This window comes from Dipodomys spectabilis, unplaced genomic scaffold, assembly GCF_019054845.1.
Source record: "Dipodomys spectabilis isolate Male_0828 unplaced genomic scaffold, ASM1905484v1 ptg000597l, whole genome shotgun sequence".
Lineage (NCBI taxonomy): Eukaryota > Metazoa > Chordata > Mammalia > Rodentia > Heteromyidae > Dipodomys > Dipodomys spectabilis.
In genome coordinates this window covers 96,677-121,697 of record NW_024871274.1, presented here as the reverse complement: position 1 = coordinate 121,697, position 25,021 = coordinate 96,677, and the positions used below count along the sequence as shown (strand labels likewise).

Genomic DNA, 25,021 nt, shown 5'->3' with positions numbered 1-25,021 from the left:
CTTAAGCCGGGTGCTGGTGGCTCACGCCTGTAATCCTAGCTACTCAGGAAGCTGAGATCTGAGGATCTCGGTTCAAAGCCAGCCCGGGCAGGAGAGACTGTGAGACTCCAATCTCCAATAAACCACCAGAAATATGGAAGTGGCGCTGTAGCTCAAGTGGTAGAGCGCTCGCCTTGAGCTGAAGAGCTGAGGGACAACGCCCAGGCCCAGAGTTCAAGCCCCACGACCGACAAAAAAAAAAACAAATTGACATAAAATAATGCATCAAATCTCTTAAGATTATTTATAATGTAATTAATTTTTTGTAACTTTTTAAAAACATTAGAAAACAAAATTTTAGCAAACAGGAAAAAGATTATATTCCATAGGTTTTTTTTTTTTGTTCTTAACCAAGTTGGCTGTACTATTTCCTGCTTTTTTAACTTTCTGGTTTTTTGAAGGGCTTCACACTTGCTAGGCAGATACCCTACCACTTACTTGAGCCCCTCTCCCAGCCCAATTTTGGTTTATTTTTCAGACAGGGTCTCTAATTTTTGCCCCTGGCCAACTTCAGACCAAGATCTCCTGTGTATACCTATTTCCCTTGTAAGTTGAAATACAGGAATGCACCATTACACTCAGCTAATTTACTGAGATTGGGGGGGGGGGGGGTGGTCTCACTAACTTTTTGTGGCTGGAGTGGCACTAAGTCATAATCTATATGTCCTATGTAGATGCGGTTTTTTTAACCTTTAAAAGAATATCCTTTTCCATACTACTGAACACTATGTTATCTCACTGAATGCTATTCATTTATTATGTTTATCCATAATTTTTTTTTTTGTTGGTGGTGGTCGTGGGCATGAACTGGGTGCTGTCCTTCAGCTCTTCAGCTCAAGGGTAGCACTCTACCATTTGAGCCACAGCGTCACTTCCAGTTTTCTGAGTGGTTTATTGGAGATAAGAGTCTCACAGACTTTCCTGTCTGGGCTGGCTTTGAACTGCAATCCTTAGATCTCAGCCTTCTGAGTAGTTAGGATTACAGGCATGAGCCAACAGCCTCTGGCCTTATCCATAATTTTTTAAAACCCTAACCCAAATGATGGCATTATTCACTACTAAAAACACAATGTATTTAGGCATAAAGTATCCACATTTGTTTCTTTTTTTTTTTATTTTTTTTTATTTTTTATTTTTAGTATCCACATTTGTAATGATCTCAGAGTTATAAAGAGGAAAGAGTAAAATGGTACATATTTAAGGCTCCTAGTGTATGTGTGTGTATATCTCTCTCTTTCTAATTCTCTATCTAAGATACTTCTCCCAAACTACATTCATGCATTTCTACAAGCAAAAACTGTGAAGTTCCAATGTATTGTATCCTTGCTAAGATTAAATACTGTCATTTAAAAAAGTTCTATTTACTTTTTTTTTTTTTTTTGGTCATTTATGAACTCTGGGCCTGGGTGCTGTCCCTCAGCTCTTCAGCTCAAGGCTAGTGCTCTTATCACTTGAGCCACGGTGCCACTTCGAATTTTCTACTGGTTTACTGGAGATGAGTGTCTCACAGCCTTTCCTGCTGGGCTGGCTTAGAACCCCAATCCTCAGATGTCAGCCTCCTGAATAGCTAGGATTACAGGCACGAGCCACTGGCGCCTGGCTTAAAAAGGTTTTATAGATAAAATATGAACTACATTTTTATGTCCTAGATTATTTACAGCAAAATAAATTTTCTCACACTAATATACACAGAAATCCAAATATAATTTATTTTCATTTATTTGCAAGCGTAACAATACAGAACCTGAATAGAACTAGATACTTTCAGCCAGTATTTTTTTGAGACTGGCCCTTTTGCTTTAGCCTCCCAGCAGCCAGGACTGACAGGCACATGCCACACCAGCAATGTAGCTCCCACTGACCTTGAACTTTGATCCTCCTCCCTCAGCTCAATAGATACAATGCCACCATACCTGGCAACTGCATAATTCTGAAGACCTGACCTTAGGGTTGGAAGCATGCCTCAAGAGGTAGAGCACCTGTTTACCAGTTTAAAGCCCTTAGTTCAAACTGCAGTAGCACCAGAAAAACAAAAAAGCAAAAACTGGATGATATTATATTCAAAAATATAGATATCACAAAATGAGTGAGTACATCACAATGAAAAAGGTAGACAACAAATTTCAAGAATTCCTTTATTAACATAATCTTACCTCTTCAAAAACCGCAGCTTTATTAACTTTTTCCCTTGCAATGTCACAGATTTTCAAGATTCCCAGAGCAAAAGCTTTCATGGCAGGATCTTCTATAAAATCTGGATTATGGATATAAAGGCACATAAACACTGTCTGTGCCAAGGAATGGCCTTCTAACCATGTTATCTAGAAAGAAACAAAAGAACACATTTAAGGGAATACAGAGTGTAAAGTCTATAGTGATCCAGAGGTCAAAAGCCAGAGTGCCACAGACCCAAATAAATATGAGATTAATCACAAGATTTAAAAGATAAGGGAAAGGACAGGAAGGACTAGAGTTACAATTAATTCACATTCACTAAAATTTTCAAGAATATCCCTTATATAAAATGCCTAGATCTAGAAATGCCTCCGGTTTCAGAGTTTTTGGATTTGGAGTATTGTACAGACTTTACAGAGAGTATCCCTAACCTGAAATCCAATATGCCTTAAAAAAATAAAATTTTGGGATGTTGGATCATGTTGGATTTTCAGATTACAGATACTCAAACTATACTATAAATGATTAGCTATAATATGGAAAGCATTCCATATTTAGTAATTCAGTATGCGAAATTACTTGCAAATTGTCTCCTTATGTCGTATTGGAAAGAATCAATTCTACTATGTAATTAATAAAAATCCATACACTGTGGAATTCACAAGTTTAGAACTCGAAGTCTAGCTCTCATGCTCCACTATCAACTACCAACTCAACCAACAGCATCAAATGTCACTTAGATAATCCCAAAATTAGAAAATGGTTTTCCTGCCTCAATATCTGATTCTATACCCCAACCACAGACATCTTTCTACAACACAAAGACAAACATTCAACCCTATTCACTGTGTGTTAGTGAACAGTGAGAAGCTGGGAATACCAACAATAATCAATACTAAGGAAATCCTATGTTCAAATTATTATGCTAAATTTTTCCTATTTTTATTTCCCCTAACCCTTTGAGGCTGGTAGTATTCTTCTCCTTTTATTTATAAAAGAACAGCCAAAGAGTTTAAATAATTTGCCCAAGTTTATAGTTACAAGCTACTCTAAAGGGCAAGAAATCTACAATGAATCAAGGCATTTGCTACTGTATTAAAAAACAAAAAATGGAGCCGGGCGCCGGTGGCTCACGCCTGTAATCCTAGCTACTCAGGAAGCTGAGATCTGAGGATCGCGGTTCAAAGCCAGCCTGGGCGGGAAAGACCATGAGACTCTTACGTCCAATAACCACTAGAAAAACGGAAGTGGAGGTAGAGCGCTCACCTTGAGCTGAAGGGTGAGGGACAGCGCTCAGGCCTAGTTCAAGCCCCACGACCGACAAAAAAAAAAAAAAATGGGCCGAGATCTGGTGGCTCACACATGTAATTCTAACTACTTTGAGGCTAAGGTCTGAGTTACCGCGGTTCAAGGTCCATCCAGGAAATAAAGACTAGCACCAGTTCGTCCACCGTGCAAGGCCAGGGACTCAGCGCCTGCAAGGCACCGCAGAGCCCCGTGGGTACTTGGCGTCCCTAGGGCCCCCACACGAGCAGGTGGCGGGCTCTCCGACACGAAGACAAGGGGTCTCAGCCTCTCCAAGAGGAAAAAAGGTCCCCAACTACTCGCCGCGCAACCAGCGCCACCAAGTACCGTCCACAACACCCCATCCCTCTCGGCCCAGCCCCACCCACTGCACGCGCGCGTGCGTACAACCAATGCTCGCGAGCCGTCCCTTCTCCCCTTCGTCTGACTACTTCCTGCTCTTCGGTCAATCCCCCTTCCACGACTTTACCATCGTTGGGCTCAAGGAGGGCTTGATTTCTTCTCGCGAGATTATGAGCAAGCGAGACCGGAAGCCACCCTTCTTTCCCACCCTCTGCCTCCCTGTAATGGGCGTGTCCAGGAAGGGGCGGAGCCCAGGGGCACTAGTTATCTCCGCGGTCCGCGTGTCGGTGCGCTCCGACCCCCCTCGTGTGGCGGGCCCTGGGGACGCCGCGTACCCCTGCGGCCCCTCACTACCCGCTTCGCTCCAAGTAGGACCCCGGTGCTCTGCGGTGCCCACGGAGCTCTGAGGCCCTGGTCAGGTCCAGTACTACGGGGTGACGACCCTGTGCCAGGCGGGCCGTCTGCCCTCCTTCCCGCGCGACTACAGCCTCGTCCTTTGGGTTGGGCTATACTGACCCGAGCGAGGCCGACGCGGAGCGGGTCCCCGCCGCCGGTGAGTCCCCGTCTTGGGCCAGGTGGTTGTGACTCTTAGGGGGCTTTGCTCCTTCACCCTGCCCGGACGCTGTGCCTGGGTCCCAGGCCCGGAGAGGTTGGCCCACGTAGCCTGGGGCAGGTGTAGGCGTACCTTGACTTGTGTCAGTTGAGTGAATAACGCCTCGGTCGTTTTGGGTAGCATTGGAAGTTGGGGTCCCTGACATTGGAGTTTTTATTTGGGGGTGGTGGTCGTGATGGAGGTTGACCTCAGGGCTTGTGCGCTGTTCCTGAGCTCTTTTGCTCAGGGCTAGCGCTATACCACCTTGAGCCACAGCTCCACTTTAGGTTTTCTGCCGGATCTGGCTTTGAACCTCGATCCTCAGATCTCATTCTCCTGAGTAGCTGGGATACAGGAGTGAGCCATCAGCGCCCGGCTTGGAAGTTTTTTATTTTTGTTTTTTGTTGTTTTAGGACCAGTTGGTGGGTGGCTAACGATTGTTTTTTTCTTAACTATTTGGAAAGCAGACTGATCCCTGGCAAGTAGTGATCTATTAGTACGTGAGATGCAGTAGTGTTAATTAACGTGAAATTTAATTGCACTAATTAGGTATTTTATTTCTCAGTACTATCCTCTGACTTAGAAGAGTTGTGCTTAAAGAGTTGAGTAAAGTTTTTTAGTTTTGTAAATACTCCTGCCCTGAAAGCTATATCCTTTCTGACACCATTTTACAGGCACAATGGTTATGAAAGCTTCTGTCGATGATGATTCAGGTTGGGAGCTCAGTGTCCCTGAAAAAATGGAAAAAAGCAATACAAACTGGGTGGACATAACTCACGATTTTGAAGAAGCTTGTCGAGGTGAGTTTGGGTTTTTGTTTTAGAAGTTTAGGATCTTGAAAAGGGAAAAGTAAAATTGTCCTTGTGGTTTCTAAACTTACCTAGACTTATTTAAAAAAAAATCAACAGGTATAGTTTACTGTTTGTTTCCCATACTTATTCTCTGCCCTCTAATTTTACTTTCAGATGGAGTCAATACAGTATATATTTTATATAGCATTAAAAATAGGTGTGTGGCAGTTCCCCTTTATATTCGTCTAAAAAGTAACAAGATAATGATTACATCATAGTAAATTATAACTGGCAATGCACATTACATTGACTGAAAATAGGGGCTGGGAAGGTGGCTCAGTGGTAGAGCACTTGCCTTGCATGTACGAGGCCCTGGGTTCTATTCCTCAGCACCACATAAGAAAAAAGCTGGAAGTGGCCCTTTGGCTCAAGTGGTAGAGTGCTAGCCTTGAGCTGAAGGGCTGAGGGACAGTGCCCAGGCCCAGAGTTCAGGCCCCACGACAGGACCCAAAACAAAAACAAAAACATTGACTAAAAATACTTTCATGTATTTGAAAGTACTTTTGAAAATGGTCAGCTCTTGGTATTCTTTGCCTAAGCTCCTGCAGTGGTTCCTCTTGGAGGTAGAATAAAATCCAGGCTCTTTTCCCATAGTTTTGTAAGAACTGCTACACTACTATTCAGATGTCATTTTTGTACCATTATTTCACCTGTTTTATTCACAGGGTCCTGCTTATTTCATACCAAGGAAGTTTTCTAGGGTCTTTGTCTCTTTTGTTTTCTCTGCTTTCAATTGTTCTATGCCTTAATTCTCTTGCTTAAATGTTACCTCCCCAATGAGAGCTTCAAAACAACTACTGCAAGCAGATTTCTATTCTCTCCTCTTCAGTTACATCCTTAATTGAATCATCATGTTTTATTGTGTTCAGAGTGGTTTGTCACTCTAATAGGAGCTGTAGGAGGGCAGAGATTATGTATGCAACCCTAGCACATAGTATAGTGCCTGGTACAAGTGTTTGGGAATAGGTAGCCAGGGTGGCATATAGATAAAGTCCCAGTTACTCAGGAATCTAAGGCATGGGGACTACTTGAGCCCAGAAGACCATCTTTGTTTAGAGTGTTTAGAACCTTTCTCTATTAACAAACCCATAAAACAGAAATAAGTGGTTGGAGAAATGAGCATGTTTGTAGTTATTAGTAAAGAGGATTAGGGAGAGATAAGAAAACAGATAAGAGGAACAAATGAAGTGAGAGCTTAAACTTCCAAGAGAAGATGGGATGAAGACCCCGATAGTGAAATTAACTTGGGGGAAAGCATAGGTACACCCCAGGATAGGAAGAGTTGATGTTAGGTTGATGAAGAAAGCAGACTTAATTCTGAATAGCAGGAGAAGAATGCTGCATACCTGATGGCTTCTCTTCCCAAGGTTGGAATTTTTGGTAATAATATAGTGGCTGTGCTTGAAAATGCTGTGAAGGAGAGGAGTAAAAATTTGCAGCAGCTTAAGGTGGCTAATAGGGAGCCAGCTGAGTATAAGCAAAATGATAATTTTGTGCTTAACTTTTCCTGTTTCAATTATCTGTTCAGTTAAAGTATGCCTCAGTAAGAGAGTAGGAGCAACATTTTTCCATTTTCCTGGAAGTTGCCCACAAATGTCTAAGGGAAAGAAAAATTACAGTCTAGTTTGTGCTCATAAATCTTTTTTTTTTTTTTGCTATTGGTCGCGGGATTTGAACTCTGGGCCTGGGCACTGTTGCTCAACTCTTCAGCTCAAGGCTAGTGCTCTACCACTTGAGGCACAGTGCTGGTTTTCTGGTGGTTTATTGGAGATAAGAGTGTCAGGAACTTTCCTGCCCAGGCTGGCTTTGAACCGAAATTTTCAGATCTCAGCCTCCTGAGTAGCTAGGATTACAGGCTTGAGCTACCAATGCCCAAATGTGCTCATACATCTTAAAACAATTAGGTGCTTGAAGCCTGTCATCTTGCACTGACTTTTAAGTACTCGCTATCAGGGTACTGTCATTATGAATCTAAATAGAGAAAAAAAAATGACTTGGGCCTTATAGGAGAGGCTATGTTTTTATAAATGAAGATGTGGAGATTATTCTAGATTGAGATAAACTATTTGAGCCAGAGTGAAATGAGTTTTGGCTACAGAATGGTTTTCAGTGGATAGTCTTTAGTGTCACTGCCATTTTTGTTTGTTTTATTCTTAGTTTAAGCTTGTTTTATGAACAGTGGGAAGTTTGAATTTCAGTTTGTAAGTATATTCTCCTTGATATTTAGGACAATGAGTAGAATAGGGTGTTTTCTTAGTAATAGTAAAAACAAACAAAAACATCTTTTTTGCCAGGTAAGGGCAGTCAGATATGCCTCTTGTTAGCTCAGTCACCTTAGGTTAGGTAGTTTAATCTAAGTCTTAGTTCTTTCCTCTTTTGAAAAGAACTTCCACTTTATAGTTTAAGTGTGTGTGTGTGTGTGTGTGTGTGTGAGGTGCATAAATGAAATGCTGTGTGTAGTGTTTGGTTTGAGGTAGGCCCTCTTTTTACTTGTAATTTTGTGTGCTTTTTTTGTTGAAAGTCTATGTAGAAGGTTAATATAATACATGTTATATACTGGTAGATTGAGATGGAGGGAGTGGATAACCTTAGACAAGCTTTTGTACTCCGTCTAGGTGGAGTTAAAGCCTTGCACTAGGATAGTGATTTTCCCTCTGTGACAGTAGAGAGGATTGAGCATACTAGTATTTAACCTTCTATTCCTAAATATTATTGGTAGAATTCAAAACAGCTCATTCATAAGCATAAGGTTATAACTTCCTGTTCTGTTTTGGAAATTTATTAAAAAGTTTGTACTTTCCACCTTGTTTTCATTTAAAGATCTTTCTCTTCCTAATCATTACGGAAATTGGACAGTATAATGGCAGCTGTGCTGGTTTTCCATCTTGTGTATTTGAAATCCTTGGAAGTTTGTGTTCACCCATACTTGTTCAAATTGTAGTTTGAAGACTAAAGATCTGTAGAATTTAGTCTCAACTAACTATAATTTTAGTCCTATTGGTTTCTGTGTGTGTGTGTGTGTGTGTGTGTGTGTGTGTGTGTGTGTGTGTGTGTGTGTGTGTGTGTGTGTGTGTGTGTGTGTGTGTGTGTATGTGTATGCATGCATATGTGCATGTGCCTGTCTACTGTTTGGCAGGTTGTAAGGAACACTGAAGAAAGTAGTTTAGAATGATGGTGGAAAGAAATGCTTTACATGGCTTCCTATTATATGATATATTAGCTGTTTGTGGAAGAACTTATAAGAGGTAAGTGGATTGAGAGGGTATAATATGTCCTTTTGTTGCCAACATCATATCCTATTCTTTATTAAATGAACTCTTTCACTGTCTTTAAATGGCAGGAATGTAAGAATTTACTTCTTTTCTTTACATACAAATTTAGAATTAAAAATAGTGATTGCTCTTCAGCCTGTTCCAGTGTTGAAATAATCAGCTTTATTGTCTTGATTATTGTAGGTTAGATTTCTGCTTTAGTGATTTCTAATAAGTAAATGTTAAGCTATACTCTCAGCACTTAGGAGGCAGAGGCAAGGGGATTTTGAGAGTATATAGTTAGAGCCTATCTCTCTCTCTCACACACACACGTACGCATGTAGATACACACACATACAAACTAAATTTAAAATGGATTTGGTTACATCCACTTTGTTAATTGTCATAGTAGTCTTTCTTGGTAACATTGTGTTGGCATTTGGCAATACAGTGGTGACTTTGTTTTCTTCTTGGTACTGAAAAATAATTACATACTGAAGAAAGTTGTTTTCCTTATGTATTTTTACTCATTCTTTTCATGATTTGCCAATATTCTTTGGATGAAGTACAAACTCGTAATTTCTGTCCTTCCTTCTTTCCTTCTTCTTTCTCTCGCTTTCCCTCTCTCTTGTTATTGTTAGTAGGCAGGTGCTACACATTCCTCCTTGTTCCATTCCTACTTGTTTTGAGGCTCTTAATTTTATTTTCCAAATTATTTTGAATATATGGTAGTGTCATTATTTTGCCTGATAATATATGGTTATTTTAAGTAATTGTAGATTTTCCTTCTCTAGGAAACTGTCTAGTTTAACCATTTCATTTTGTTACCTGTTGAGTTTGTGATCCTAGTATTAGTTTCTATGTTTTCTGATTTCCTCACAATTTAAGGACTTCATTTAAACATAAATAGTTTTCCAACATACTCGATTTTTTTTCCCACCTACCAATTTTTTCTTTTACTCTATGGACAGCTAGCATCTTCTAGTGTTATGACATCTGTAGCTATCTGGAGCCCAGAAGTAAACCATTGTGGGCTGGGAAGATGGCTCAGTGGTAGAGCGCTTGCCTTGCATGCCTGAGGCCCTGGGTTCGATTCCTCAGCACCACATAAGCAAAAAGAAAAAAGCCGGAAGTGGCGCTGTGGCTCAAGTGGTAGAGCGCGCTAGCCTTGAGCTGAAGAGCTGAGGGACAGCGCCCAGGCCCAGAGTTCAGGCCCCATGACCGGACCCAAAAAAAAAAAAAAAAAGAAGTAAACCATTGTTTGCTAACTTTTCATTCTCTGTTATGCTCTAGTCTAGGAGAATATGAGCCCATCCTCTCATTTCATTTTCTTTTCTTTTCTCACTTCATAGTCTTTATTTCAGATTCTGTTGTTTAAAGATCCTCCTCATTTATCTAGTTTCTTTGGCACTTGTCTAGTACTTTGGACTTCTGCTGCTTTATTTCCCACATCTAAAGTGTATGATGCTTAAGCCTATTCTTTGTCTTCTTTTTCTCTCACCCAGGCATTTACAGGTGTTTAGTGTGTATTTGTTTGAAATATACATGAATGCTTAGGTTATATTTCTTCAAACCAGATAACATTTGTCTCTGAGTCTAATGAAGTTTGAGAACCACTGTGTCATAGTAAATGTTTTTTTTGGGGGGGGGGGGAGGGATTTCCTAGAATTAGGTAATTATAGACATAAGCATAAGCACTGAAAGTATGATGATACTTGATTATAATGTTACCATCCGGATGGTCTGAGCTATGCTTTTGTAATCTTTTTTAAAAAATTTGTCATTGCACGGATTACATAGCATTTAGAAACTACAGTAGTAGTGCAAATTCATGATAAAGACTTTTGTAGATGTTTTTTTTCTTCCCCTCCCCAGTCCATGGATCCAGTTTTAGAATTATTGTTCTAGAAATTTGTTCTAAAATAAAGTCCTAAAAGGTAAAAGGATGAACTGAAATTGTTCCATCAATGCCAAGTGCTGGTGACATACCTGTAATCATTACGTACTTAGGAGGCTAAGATCTTATGATCATGATTTGAAGCCAGCCTGGGCAGGAGAGTTTGTAAGACTCCTATCTCCAATTATCCAGCAAAAAGTTGACTTGTTAGTCTCTAGGTAGATGCCTAAGAGTGGTGTGGCTGGATTATAAGGGGATTCTGTTTAGTTTTTTGAGGAGTCTCCAAATAGCTCCTTTGCCCATTTATTGATTGCATTATTCATTTATGGATGTGGGTTGTTAACTATATTGTATATTTTGGATAGTAGTCCTTTGATTATAACAGGTAAAGATCATCTCCTAGTCTGTTGACTTTTTTTTTGTATTCGTAACTCTGTCCTTTGCTATTCAGAAAGATTTTAGTTTGATGTAATCCCATTTGTAATGTCTCGTATTTGCTGTGCTCCTGGTGCCCTCTTCAAAAAGTTTCTGCCTATACCTATCAGTTTTAGTGTTTTCCTACTCCCTCTTGCAGTAATTTGAAAGATCAGTTCTGATGTTGAGGTCTTTGATCCATTTTGACTTGATATTGGTGCAGAATGACAATGCAGAGTGACAAACAGGGATCTAATTTTAATTTTCTACATCTGGATATCCAGTTTACCCAATACCAATAATTGAAAAGTTTTTTGTTTTTGTTTTTTCCTTCAATGTATATTTTTGACTCCTTTGTCAAATACCAGATGACTATAAGTATATGAATTTATCTCTGGGTCTTCTAGTCTATACCACTGGTCTTTGGAAATGTTTTTATATCAGTACCAAGCTGTTGCGTATAGCTCTATAGTAAAGTTTGAGGTCTGGAATTGTAATAGCTATAGCATTGCTTCTTTTGTTGTTCCATATGAATTATTTTTTGTGTTTTGCTATATAAAAAAAGGTCTCATATCAAAATAGGAAGAAGAGAGGTGATTTTCCCTTTAGTGTACAGAAATGGAGAGAAGATAAGCCTCAAAAGGAGGAATAGGTGGGAAATGTCATTAAGGCAACAAAGTGTTTTCTTTAAAAAGTTGCAGGAATCTCCACAGCTTCACAGGAAGGCAGAGGTTCTTGGCTTTGTGGAATTCTCTCTATTCAAGTGTCCAAAAGGGGATAAATGGCAGCTCTCCACTGTTCATTCCAGGTCACCTTCTTCCTTATGTAGATAAGAACTCTGCAGCTCATTTGCTTGTGTGGGTTAAAAGGCTCATTTCCAGCAGCAGCTGTGCTCCAGATTCTTCCATCCCTGGCACCACTGACTGCACTAGGTGGTGAGTCCCTCTGGTGGAAAAGGTTCCTTGGGGTAGAGATGCATCTCCAGGGCAGTGATCCTCTGGGAGAAGCCCAATTAGATCAAAGATTTTGCCCAAATGGTCAGTTTCAGAGTTTCCACAGAATAGAAGCTTTCCACAAAACATCTCTGCAAAGATACAGCCAACACACCAAATATCCACAGGTATTGTGTAAGTAGACTGATGAAGAATTTCAGTAGTGTGGTACCAAGTATAACAATCACAGGATTAAGGGCCATCTGATAGCTCTAGATTCTGACCAGGACAAAGTCAATTTGACTGTTCCACCAGAGGTCACGAGAATTTTCTCTGGCTTAAGGTCTTGGTAGATGATGCAATTGGCATAAAGGAAATCTCGATCTCTTAGATACTGGCACATTTGTCTTTGGTCTTCACTGGTAAGCCTGGTGGGGGGGTGCCTTTTCCAGATATGTCCTTAGGTCTTGGTCTCTATGTTCAAACATTTAGGGGTCAGTTCAGGAAGTGGCACAGAGGTCCATAAGCCAGACAACATTTGGAGTGCTCAGAAGCCTCCAGCAGCCTCAGTAAGGCCACCTCACAAACAGCTGGTAAGAAGGCCCCCTCCAGATCCTCCTCCATTGAAGATTCTCACAGTCTTGAGGGCCACAAAGTTGCCACAATGAGTAGTACAGGCCTTGTACACTATCCCATAGGCACTGACACCAATTTCAACCACAGGCCAGTATGAAGAGGTGGCCAATCTTGGATCAGGAGCTACTTGCTTGCCAGGCTGGGCCTGTTATTAGAGCCCTGGAACTGGTTCCTGGGGCACCATACACCCCAGCAGGGTCCAGGACAGCTTGATGCCACCAGCCAGATCATAGACACAGGCCGCAAACTAGAGAAGACCCCTCACCCCTACCCTTATTACATGGCCAGTTACAGGACGGACACCAGACGTTCAGGACATGTGGTCTTTACACATATACAGAGGGGCTTTGTATGAATTTTGCATCGTTTTCTCTATCTCAGTGAAGAATGCCATTGAGATTTTGATGGGAATTGTGTTGAATTTGTAGACCACTTTCAGTTCTGTTAATGCAAAACTTTTTATACAAAATGTAAATCAAGCCAGGCTCTGGTGGCTCACGGCTGTAATCCTAGCTACTCAGGAGGCTGAGATCTGAGGATTGTGGTTCAAAGCCAGCCTGGGCAGGAAACTCGAGACTCTTATCTCCAATAAAGCAATGGAAAACCGGAAGTGGCCCTGTGGCTCAAGCGGTAGAGTGCTCGCCTTGAGCTGAAAAGTGCAGGGACAGCGCCCAAGCCCGGAGTTCAAGCCCCATGACCGACAAAAAAAAAAAAAAAATGTAAATCACGCCTCAGACTCTTTACCTGTTATTTAAATTTTCATTAGACATTTAGGTATATTAGAGTTTTTATTGTTTTCATCCCTGTAGAGAGGCTTCTTCCGAATCTTTTTAACTCTAGTTAGACATTTTTTTTTTTTTTTTGGCTAGGCTTGGGGCTTAAACTCAGAGCTTGGGAGCTGTCCCTGATTTTTTTTGCTCAAGGCTAGCACTCTACCACTTGAGCCACAGCTCCACTTCCAACATTTTCTGTCCAGGCTGGCTTTGAACCACTATCCTCCTGAGTAGCTAGAGTTACAGGTGAGAGCCACAAGTAGGATATCATGCTTTTTGTATCAGGTGTACAGTTTCATTATGAGATCTTCGGTTCATCATCAGCCTATGGTATCTTTTCACTCTTGTGGGTCATTTTTATTATTTCCTTGTGTAAAATGCATGTATGATCAATTTTTTTTTTTTTTTGGTCGGTCGTGGGGCTTGAACTCTGGGCCTGGGCGCTGTCCCTCAGCTCTTCAGCTCAAGGCGAGCGCTCTACCACTGAGCCACCTTCCCAGCCCCATGAGTACATTTCTTATCAAGCATTGTTGCCTCCTTTGTTTGTCTTGAATTTTTAATCTTTCTTTTACCGAGGTCTGATGTTGTAACAAACATGACTATTTGGAAAATAGGGTGCAGAGTTATAGCATTCTTCCTTGTGTTAATACATTTCATTGTACATATTAAACACATTTGTTAATATCACTGACACCATAAAATCTTCAAAAGTATTGGGAAACTGTCAAAGTGGCAGATACCAAGTTTTCCAAAATTTAAATTTACACTTAAAAGCTCAGATTTTATCATTGGCAACAGACTTGTTACTTTTAAGCAGCAGATATGTACATTTCTTTCCTTTTGCTTAGTGTCAGCTGTTCCCTCTATCCCTCTCATCGCTGCCCTTGATTTACTTAGTTTGTTGTGATCAATGTCTAGTGCAGCTGATGGGTCCTGCTTATTGTATGTTTTCCTGTTTCCCTCTGTTTCTGTGTCCTCCTCCTAGTTTCCCTCAGAAGTGCACACATATATCATATATGTGGTCAGCAGCATGGGGTCATTTAGTAATGATACAAGATGAGTGGAGGTCCTTTGTTTCTGGAGTCTTGTTTACTTTGTTGTATCTTTTTGGATTTAACATGCACTTATCAGAGAGACCATGTCCCTTTGTCTCTTTGCTTTTGGCTTACCACACTCAAATGATTTTTTTTTCTAGTTCCATCCATTTCCCTGTGAGTGCTATTATTTTGTCCTTTCTATAGGCTGCATAATATTCCATTGTATATAGGTACCACAATTTTTGGATCCATTCATCTGTAGTGGGGCATCTGGGTTGTTTCCGTATCTTGGCTATTGTGAACAGTGATGCAATGAACATGGAGGTGCATGTGTCCTTGTATCCTGGTTCCTGTTGTTCAGAATAGATGAATGGTTGCTGATGTTCAGGAGTGGTATGGCTAGATCGTAGGGGAGGTCTATATTTAGCTTTCTGAGGAATCTCTAGATTGCTTTCCAAAGTGGTTATGTTAGTGTACATTCCCACCAGCAGTGTAATAGGGTTCCTGTTTCTCCGCAGCCTCTCCAGCATTTGTTGATGGCTGAATTTAGGATGTGGGCCATTCTGACTGGGGTTAAGGTGGTATCTCAGGGCTGTCTTTATTTGCATTTCCTTTACAACCAGGGATGGTGAACATTTCTCATGTGTTTCTTTGCCATTTTTATCTCTTCTTCTGAGAAGAAGTTCCCTTGCCCATTTAGTAATTGGTTTGTTAGGTTTGGGAGGGGTTAGTTTCTTGAGTTCCCTGTATATACTGGATATTAGGCCCTTGTCTGATATGTTGCTGGTAAATATTTTTTCCCAATTAGTTGGCTGTCTTTCTAGTTTGGTTGTTATGTCTTAGCTGTGCTGAAACTTTTTATTTTAAGGTAGTCCCATTTGTTGAGTGTCTCTCCGAATTTGTTGTGACCCTGGGACTCTGTTCAGGAAGTTCCTATCTGTGCCTATGAGTTTGAGTGTCCCTCCTACTCTGTCCTGCAGTAGTTCAGTGTTTCAGGTTTGATGTTAAGGTCTTTAATCCATCTTGAGTTAATGTTAGTTGCATAGTGACAGGCTGGAATCCACTTTTAGTTTTCTGCATGTGGTCACCCAGTTTTCCTAGCACCAGTAGTTGAAGAGGCTGTGTTTCTTCCACTGTATGTCTTTGGCTCCTTTGTCAAATATTAGCTGACTGTAAGTGAGTGGTTTTATTTCTGGATTTTCCAATCTGTTCCATTGGGCTTTGGGTCTGTTTTTGTGCCAGTACCGTGCTGTCTTTGTTATTATGGCTCTGTAGTAGAGTTTGAAATCTAGCATCGAGATCCCTCCCATGTTGTCTTTTTTGCCTAGAATTGTTTTGGCTATTCTATGTCTTTTGTAAAGTTCCATGAATTTTTGGACTGTTTTCTCTATTTCAGTAATGAACATCATTGGGATTTTAATGGGAATTGCATTGAATTTGTGTAACAATTTTGGCAGAATGGCCATTTTCACTATATTAAGTCTGCCTATCCAAGAACATGGAAAATCTTTCCATTTCCTGGTGTCCTCTATAATTTCTTTCTTTAAGTTTTTATAGTTTTCATTAAAGAGTTCCTTTACATCTTTGGTTAGGTTAATTCCTAAATACTTTTTTTTTTTTGAGGTTATTATGAATGGGGTTGTTTCCTTGATTTCCCTTTCTGCTTCTACATTTTTGGTGTACAGAAAGGCAACTGATTTTTGTGGGTTGATTTTGTATCCTGCTACTTTGCTGAAGTGATTTATAAGTTCTAAGAGTTTGGGGGTGGAGTTTTTGGGATCATTGAGGTATATATCCATGTCTTCTACAAAAAGGGATAGTTTAACTTCTTCCTTCCCTATACAGATTCCTTTAATGTCTTTTTCTTGCCTTATTGCTCTGGCTAAGGATTCCAGAACTATATTGAAGAGGAGTGGTGAGAGTGGGCATCCTTGCCTTGTTCCTGATTTTAGAATTGGTTGTAGTTTTTCCCCATTAAGTATAATATTGGCTATTGGTCTGTTGTGTATGGCTTTTATTGTGATTTTTCTTTTTATTGTGAAAATACCATACAGAGGGTTTACAATTACATGGGCAAGGTAACGAGTGCATTTCTTATCAAGCATTGTAGCCTCCTCCTTTGTTTCCCCTTCCCATCCCTTCCCATCCCCCTCCACGCCAAAGTTGTAAAGTTCATTTTCGACATAACGTCTTGTACATCTTGTTTTAAGGAATGTACCTTCTGTTCCTATTTTCTCCAGAGCTTTTATTTTTTATTTTTTGGGTCCGGTCGTGGAGCCTGAACTCTGGGCCTGGGCGCTGTCCCTCAACTCTTCAGCTCAAGGCTAGCGCTCTACCACTTGAGCCACAGTGCCACTTCCGGCTTTTTTCTTTTTGCTTATGTGGTGCTGAGGAATCGAACCCAGGGCCTCAGGCATGCAAGGCAAGCGTTCTACCACTGAGCCACCTTCCCAGCCCTCTCCAGAGCTTTTAACATGAATGAATGTTGTATTTTATCAAAAGCCTTTTCCAAGTCAGTGGAGATAATCATGTGGTTCTTGACCTTGGATCTGTTGATTGCATTTATTGACTTATGTTAAACCATCCCTGCATCTCTGGGATGAAGCCTACTTGGTCATAATGTATGATTTTTTTTGATATGTTTCTGGGTTCTGTTGGCTAGAATTTTATTGAGGAGCTTTGCATCTGTGTTCATCAAGGAGATTGGCCTGTAGTTTCCTTTTTTTGTTGGGTCTTTGCCTGGTTTGGGGATGAGTATGATATTGGCTTCATAGAATGTGTTTGGGATCGTTCCCTCTGTTTCTATTTCTTGGAAGAGTTTGAGGAGTATGGGAATTAGTTCCTCTTTAAAGGTCTTATAGAATTTCTTAGTGAATCCATCTGGTCCTGGGCTTTTCCTTGTTGGGCTTTTCCTCTATCTCATTGTAAGATATTGTCTTATTTTATTGATTTATTTCTTCTTGGTTCAGTTTGGGCAATTTGTATTTCTCTAAAAAATTTTCCATGTTGGCTAGGTTTTCCTTCCTTAGTGAGTATAGATTCTGGAGATAATTCGTTATAATTGGATGTTTTGGGTATTTTGTAATTTTTCTGGTGGGATCCCTGATCTTACTGATTTGCATTTCCTCTTTTCTTTTTTAGTTAATCTTGCTAAAGGTCCATCAATTTTATAATTTTTTTAAACAGCCTTTTGTTTTATTAATTTTATGTATAGTTTTCTTAGTCTCTATCTCATTAATGTTGGCTCTTATTTTGGTTATCTTGCTCCTTCTAGTAACTTTAGGTTCAACTTTTTCATGCTTTTCTAGCAGTTTTAGTTGCACAATAAGATTATTTACTTGGTCTGTCTTTATTTTCTTGATGTGTACACTGAGAGCAATAAATTTGCCCCTCAGGACTGCTTTTGCCATGTCCCACAGGTTTCTTTTGATGTATATTCATTTTCATTGAATTATAGGAACTTTGTTTTTTTTTTGGGGGGGGTCTGGTCATAGGCCTGAACTCTGGGCCTGGGCTCTGTCCCTCAGCTCTTCAGCTCAAGGCTAGCGCTCTACTACTTGAGCCACAGCGCCACTTCCGGCTTTTTTCTTTTTGCTTATGTGGTGCTGAGGAATCAAACCCAGGGCCTCATGCATGCAAGGCAAGTACTCTACCACTGAGCCACCTTCCCAGCCCAGGAATTTTTTAAATTTCTGTTACCTGGGTGTTGCTCATGTATTTGAGTAATTTCTACAGTATGCTTTGTTACTGAGAACTAGCTTGATTCCATTGTGGTCGATAGAGTACAAGGGTTTTTGTCAATCCTCTTGTAAAAAAAATCTCATTCCTTTTTTTTTTTTGGTTGGTCATGGGGCTGAACTCTGGGCCTGGGCGCTGTCCTTAGCTCTTCAGCTCAAGGCTAGCACCACTTCGGTCTTTTCTGCTTATGTGGTGCTGAGGAATCGAACCCAGGGCCTCATGCATGCGAGGCAAGCACTCCACCACTGAGCCACCTTCCCAGCTCCAAATCTCATTCCTTTTTAAAATTGAATAGCCCATTGTAGTGTATACAACATTTTACTCATGTAAAATACTTGATGTTCTATTAATAGGCCTTTTAGGTGGCTTCAGTGTTTTAGCTGATGTGAATAATGCTGCTTATGAATATACTGTATTGTATAACTATCTCATTAACTCTTCACATGTCCACTTTGTCTTCTGAGTATATGCTTAGAAGTTGTATTGCTGGATCCTATGATAATTCTGATGTTAGTATTTTGAGGAACCTCATTGTTTTCTACAGTGGTTGTGCCATTTTACAATCCCACAGGGTGTCTTTTTCTCCACATTCTCACATGTAATTGTGCTTTATTTTTTTCTATTTGTAGTAGGTATCTTAATGGGTGTGAGGTTAGGTTATTGGAGTTTTGGTTTTTATTTCCCTAATGAAAAGTGGTTATCAAAGATATTCTTAAGTGAGATTAAAGAAGCATTTGTCTATTTTAAGTGCAAGTGTGTAGGATTGAGGGATGTACTGTTGGTTTAGCTTTGGACTGCTGCTTTGATATGTACTGAAGTTGTTTTGTCCAAAATTGCTGGGTTTTTTGTTTTTTTGTTTTTTGGGTCCAGTCGTGGGGCCTGAACTCTGGGCCTGGGCGCTGTCCCTCAGCTCTTCAGCTCAAGGCTAGCACTCTACCACTTGAACCACAGTGCCACTTCTGGCTTTTTTTTTCTGCTTATGTGGTGCTGAGGAATCGAACCTAGGGCCTCATGCATGCAAGGCAAGCACTCTACCACTGAGCCACCTTCCCAGCCCCAAGGGTTTTTTTTTATCTCCCCCTTTTCCATCTCTGCTTTTCATTCTCAGTATAAATGTCAACACAGTGAGAAAGGCAAAGAACATTTGGTCTTGTTACAAAAGTAAATATAAACCCACAGATTCCAGGTTCCCAGATCATTCTTTGAGAACCACTAGCTTTTTAAGTATTCGTGTGTGTGTGTGTGTGTGTGTGTGTGTGTGTGTGAGTATATTATTAGTATGGATGTTTTGTTACAATTTATTGTGCTTAGGCATGTAATTTTTTTCTTTCATTTCCTAGAGCTCATTTCAATAAAAACTGTTTTTTATATGATCACCTAAAAATACCCTCTCACTTTGTGTGGATGCCTAGTGTCTTGTATAATTTATCATGTAGCATATGCTTGTTTATTTGTTTTGATATCGTGATTTCTTAAAATGGTATATTGTTTAACTTACTGCTTTCTACCTTCTACAGAATAGGGTCATCAATATTTAAGTTTGTTGTAGCATTTATTCCCATCTTATACCTACACATTGTGAACTCCTATTGTGCTTTTTAAGACCACCCTTAAGGTCCTTCTACTAGATTTAATTGGCTGGGAACGCAGCTTGATATTGGAATTTGGGAAGTTGCCCCAGTTGATTCTGAAATATAGCCATGGTGTTAGAAGTCAGTTGTTTTATAGGGAATGAACACTGTTCATAAGTTTTTTGTTTTTCAACATTGCTGGGGATGGAACCCAGGGCTTCATGCATGCTAGGCAAGTGTTCTGCCATAGAGCTACATCCTCAGTGAATAACAATGTTTTGGTTAATGGTGTTTTGTATACTGTTTAAATAAATAAAATCTAAAGGTGCTTTTGACCCTGCTTCTGGAACAAAGAGAGTTCAGATTATAAAGATCAGTGTTTAAAGACAGTTTTAAGAAGTAAACATTGCTTTTGTGTGAAAGCTTACAAAGGGAAATATATTAGTGATTTTAAAAAGATCCCTGTTTCCTAGGGATAAAAAGTACTATAATAATACTTAATACCTTTGTGGTAAGTTGATTTCAAAAACAACTTGAGGTTAATTTTAATGTTGATTGAAATATTATGGCTAATGAAGGGTCACTTATTCTCAAATTGATAGTGTTGATGCTGGTGGCTCTTGTCTGTCATCCTAGCTACTCAAGAGGCCAAGGTCTCAGGATCTATGTAAGTTGGAAGCCAGTCTAGGCAGACAAATCCCAGAGCCTCTTAACGAATTAATTAATAACAAAAAGCCAATAGTGCAGGTATGGCTCAAGTGGTGCCAACCTTGAGTGAAAAAGTTAAGGGAGAGTGCCCCGGTCCCTCAAGCCCCAGTACTAGCACACACAGAAGATTTCATTTATTTTCTCAAAACCACTTTGATTTATAATATCCTGAGTATTTAGGTACTCACTGTATAAAAAGTATTTCTATTAACAATTGAGTATATTAAACTATTTCAAAGAATGAATTTTGAAGTATGCAAAATCATTTGTTTAATGCTTACTGTATTTTCCTAATAATTTCTTAGAATTGGAAGTTAAAGCTAGGTGCCAGTGGCTCACACCTTTAATCCTAGCTACTCAGGAGGCTGAGATCTTAGGATTGAGGCTCAAAGACCAGGCGGGAAAATCTGTGAGACTCTCTCCAATAAATTCCCTCCAAAAAGCCTGAAGTGGAGTTTTGTAAGTGGTAGAGCACTAACTTTGAACAAAAGAAGCTAAGAGATAGGACTCAGGCGGAGTTCAAGCCCCAGGACCACAAAAAAAAAAAAAAAAAAAAGTTGAAAAATATTTGTCTATCTCTTCAAAGGATTTTTCTGTTTCTTTTAGAGCTAAAGTTGGGAGAACTGCTTCATGATAAACTGTAAGTATGTGTTCTTTGAAGTAGTGTGATATTTCAATGATTTTTTTTTTTGTATTGTAGAATAGTGTTTCTTGAAGGCTAGGTAAATTTACATTGTAAAGCAATGAAAATAAAATTTAAACATACAGTTAACTTTGGACAGCTGACCCTCAGTTATAATGTGAAAGGTCATGGATGGTAAAACTTCGACTTAAAATGTTTTCCTTGAGGTCATATGTTCTGAATGTGGAATTTCTTGAAGCAAAGGTTTGTTCAGTCAAAACTTGTTTGATGACCAGATTTCAGGTGACTGCTTATGTGGAAATAGAGAATCCCTGAGAGAGCAAAATAAAAAAAAAAAATGTAAAAAGTTTAATTATATTTTTATGTCCATAGGTAATCTTGGTATCCATACTACTATGCCACTAGTTTTCAATAGAAATGTGAAATTTTGTGGGCAAGGTGAAAATGTGAAATTAAGTGGGTAAAATTGGGCATTGTTTGTTAAGGGGATACCTAAAGTTCAGTTTTTAATCTTTAGTAGTATTAGAACCATCCAAAGGGCTTTTAAAACAGATTGCAGGAGTTCCTTTTTTAATAGCTGTCGGTTGGACCATAGCTCTTGATTTCTAAGATAGTCCTAGGAGAGGTTTTGATGTTGTTGATTTACTTTGATAATTTATTTTCGCAATTGCAGTTAATATTTTCCTAAAGCTGTGTGAATGTCTGAAGAGTTGTTCTTTGTTTAAGTGTAGAACTTAAAGTTTATTTTTTTTTCAAATTGTGTGAATCAAACTTCAGACTGGCACTGGTGGCTCATGCCTGTAATCAGTCCTAGCTACTCAGGAAGCTGTGATCTGAGGACCCCAGTTCAAATCCAGCTCAGGCAAGAAAGCTTGTTGACACTCATCACTCCAGTTAACCACCAAAAAGCTAGAAGTGGAGCTGTGGCTCAAGTTATAGATTGGTAGCCTTGAATAAAAAAGCTCTGGGACAGCATCTGGGCCCATAATTCAGTCACTAGGACTGACAAAAAAAATTCCTCCAGATGACTGCCATTCTCAACAGTATTTATTGATGAATCTGCTGTTAGTCTATCTTTATCATACATACTTTTTAAAGAAAATTGAGCGTGAACTGTATTTAATTTACATTGATTGGCACGTAAAATTTTCTTGTATATTTTCTATTTGGGTTTAGGATGTTCTTTGAAAAATATTTGTTTTGGCTAACATTCATCCAATTTATAGATGAGAATGTCTTTAATAAAGCTGTCAATTGATTATGTTGTCAAAGTATCTTAAATGGAAGCAGTGGGAGATTAGAAGAACTGTAGGAAATTGTATTTCTTTACACTTTTCTTGATGTCTTTCTGTTGCTTTTTAGAGAAATTATTTAGTGTGATGAGTAGGTATCTTTATTTTTCTGCAGAATACTGTGGTTCTAAAAAGTGCTGTAATAATTCTTATACCATTGTGGGAATTTGGTTTCAAAAGCAACTTGTGGGCTATTTGCAGATTTGGTCTTTTTGAAGCCATGTCTGCTATTGAAATGATGGATCCCAAAATGGATGCTGGCATGATAGGAAACCAAGTAAATCGAAAAGTTCTCAATTTTGAACAAGCTATCAAGGTAATCACTATTTTATTTTTTGTGTGCTTAAAAAAATAACTGTACATATTAAATTATATAATAATGAAGTCAAAGCTGGGTGCCAGTGGCTCACGCCTGTAATCCTAGCTACTCAGGAGGCAGAGATCTGAGGATCTTGGTTCAAAGCCAGCCGGGGCAGGAAAAGTCATGAAACGCTTATCTCCAATAAACCTCTAGAAAACCGGAAGTGGTGCTGTGGCTCAAATGGTAGAGTGCTAGCCTTGAGCTGAAGAGCTGAGGGACAGCGCCCAGGCCGCCCAGAGTTGAAGCCCATGACTGACTGAAAAAAAAAAAAAAAAAAGTCAAACAGTATGCTTACTCGTTTTTAAAGGCATTTAAAATATATAACAAGAATTAGTGCTGGGAAGGTGGCTCAGTGATAGAGTGCTTGCCTTGCATGCACAAGGCCCTGGGTTCGATTCCTCAGCACCACATAAGCAGAAAAAGCTGGAAGTGGTGCTGCAGCTCAAGTGGTAGAGTGCTGGCCTTGAGCTGAATAGCTGAGGGACAGTGCCCAGCCCCAGAGTTCAGGCCCCACGACCGACAAAAAAAAAAAAAAACCAAAACAAAAAAAAGAATTGGTCACAATCTTTAAATTGTAATGTAGTAATTATTTGAGATTTTTATTTTATTTTTCTAAATTTGTGGGCTTTTGTTGTTGTTGTTGTTTGTTTTTATTTTGGTACAAGTCCTGGGGCTTTTCCTCAGAGCCTGGGCACTTATTCTGATCTTTCTGACTACCACTTGAGCCACAGCTCTACTTTTGGCTTTTTGGTGCTTAATTGGATATAAGAGACTCACAGATTTTGCAACTCGGGTTAGCTTTGAACCATGAGCCTCAGATTTCAGCCCCCTGAGTAGCTAGGATTATAGGCATGAACCACTAGTTCCCAGCATGCATTTATATTTTTAAAGTTAGTTTTTTGGTGTTTGAGTATACATTCAGATACCAGCATATTTGTTTTAGAGATTACACTATATAAATTACTATGTCAAGCAAAATGTTACAGATTTTAAATTTATTTCGTAAGTGACAGTTGAGTTAGAAATTCATAAGCAGTTGCCAGAATTTTGTGTTGCATACTTTATAAAAGAGTAGTTGAGCAAATGCTCAACTTACAAGTAGCATTGTTTACAACTTCAGGCAAGTTCTTAAACTTTTTTTTCTTTGTAACGAGTTTCAGGTCATCAAAATGATCCACATTAGTGCTTAAAAATAACTTGTGTTGGATAGTGACACATGCATGCAATCCTAGCATTCCAGGGGTAGAGACAGGAAGATCTCAAAAGTTGAGGGCAGCCTGGCCTATATAAAGTATTCCAAGCAAGCCTCAGTGACATAGTTAGAAATTGTCCTAAACAAAAAACAAAATGTATTTGAACTGTGCTTTTGTCAATTAAGAAAATTTAATAAATGATATTGTCTTAAGAATTTCCTTTATTGAAGATCTGCTTAAGAAGTTCTGTTTCTAAAAGTATTATTTGTTAAGTAAAAATCTTTTTAAACTATATTGTTTTAAGAGTAAAGTTAACTTGAAGTCTTAGTTTAGTTTCATCAGAAGATAACTAGTGTTTTTTGCCTTTAAATTATATTTAACTTTTGAGCTATAAAATGCTACTATATGTAGTGACCAAGCATTTTAAAAAATGCATACTGGGGCTGGGAAGGTGGCTCAGTGAGAGCGCTTGCCTTGCATGCCTGAGGCACTGGGTTCGATTCCTCAGCACCATATAAGCAAAAAGAAAAAAGCCGGAAGTGGTGCTGTGGCTCAAGTGGTAGAGCACTAGCCTTTAACTGAAGAGCTGAGGGACAGCACCCAGGCCCAGAGTTCAAGCCCCACGACCGGACCCCCCCCAAAAAATGTATACTTACATGTCATTCCTCCATTCCCTTTTTTAGGATGGCACCATTAAAATCAAAGACCTCACCTTGCCTGAATTGATAGGGATAATGGATACATGTTTTTGCTGTTTGGTAAGAATTAACATTGAACTGGGGATTATGAATCTGTGATTTAACTGAATATTTAGTTTTAAAACTGTGAACACTAATGTTGAATATGAAATGTATGTGATACAGGGCCTAGTAAAATGGACATAATGAGTGACAAGCTAACTTAGACCATTAGAAGCAGCATTTTATTCTATCTGGGTGCTTTGACATTTTTTTACTTTCTGGGTGAAAGAGCATTTTTTGTTTCTTTGAAGATAATATAGCATTATTTTTCTCAAGTTACCTAGAGAAATGTAATTAGAAGGTTCCACAAGATAATTCAAACAAAGGGAGGTTTAGATTGGCTTTGGGAGATTTTCTTTTTTCTAATATAGAGTAAATGTGGTAAAGTGGTGAATTGTCTACCGTGAAAAAAATATTTTAATGTTATATATATACTGGATATATATATTCTGTAGTCAATGTTTAATTGTAGAAGCATTCTTATTTATACTGCTTTCTTCTTTCTGGCCATTCTTTTTAAAAATATTAACT

General features: G+C 39.3%; 1 protein-coding gene and 1 pseudogene across 2 annotated transcripts in view; one reads left to right on the top strand and one right to left on the bottom strand.

Annotated features, from left to right (window-relative positions):
• The first annotated feature begins 4,128 nt into the window (after nt 1–4,128).
• The window catches only part of Naa35 (N-alpha-acetyltransferase 35, NatC auxiliary subunit), a 69,515-nt gene continuing 48,622 nt past the window's right edge, over nt 4,129–25,021 (top strand). Inside the window, exons 1-6 of one of the 2 annotated variants that reach the window (XM_042671078.1) lie at nt 4,129–4,414; nt 5,019–5,054; nt 5,128–5,253; nt 20,868–20,901; nt 22,398–22,512; nt 24,434–24,508. In XM_042671078.1, coding sequence (XP_042527012.1) covers nt 5,133–5,253; nt 20,868–20,901; nt 22,398–22,512; nt 24,434–24,508 — 345 coding nt within the window. In that variant the 5' untranslated portion in view covers nt 4,129–4,414; nt 5,019–5,054; nt 5,128–5,132. The remainder of the gene's footprint in view (nt 4,415–5,018; nt 5,055–5,127; nt 5,254–20,867; nt 20,902–22,397; nt 22,513–24,433; nt 24,509–25,021) is intronic. The other variant, XM_042671077.1, reaches the window with a different exon arrangement.
• On the bottom strand, nt 11,572–17,958 carry LOC122100722 (annotated as a pseudogene).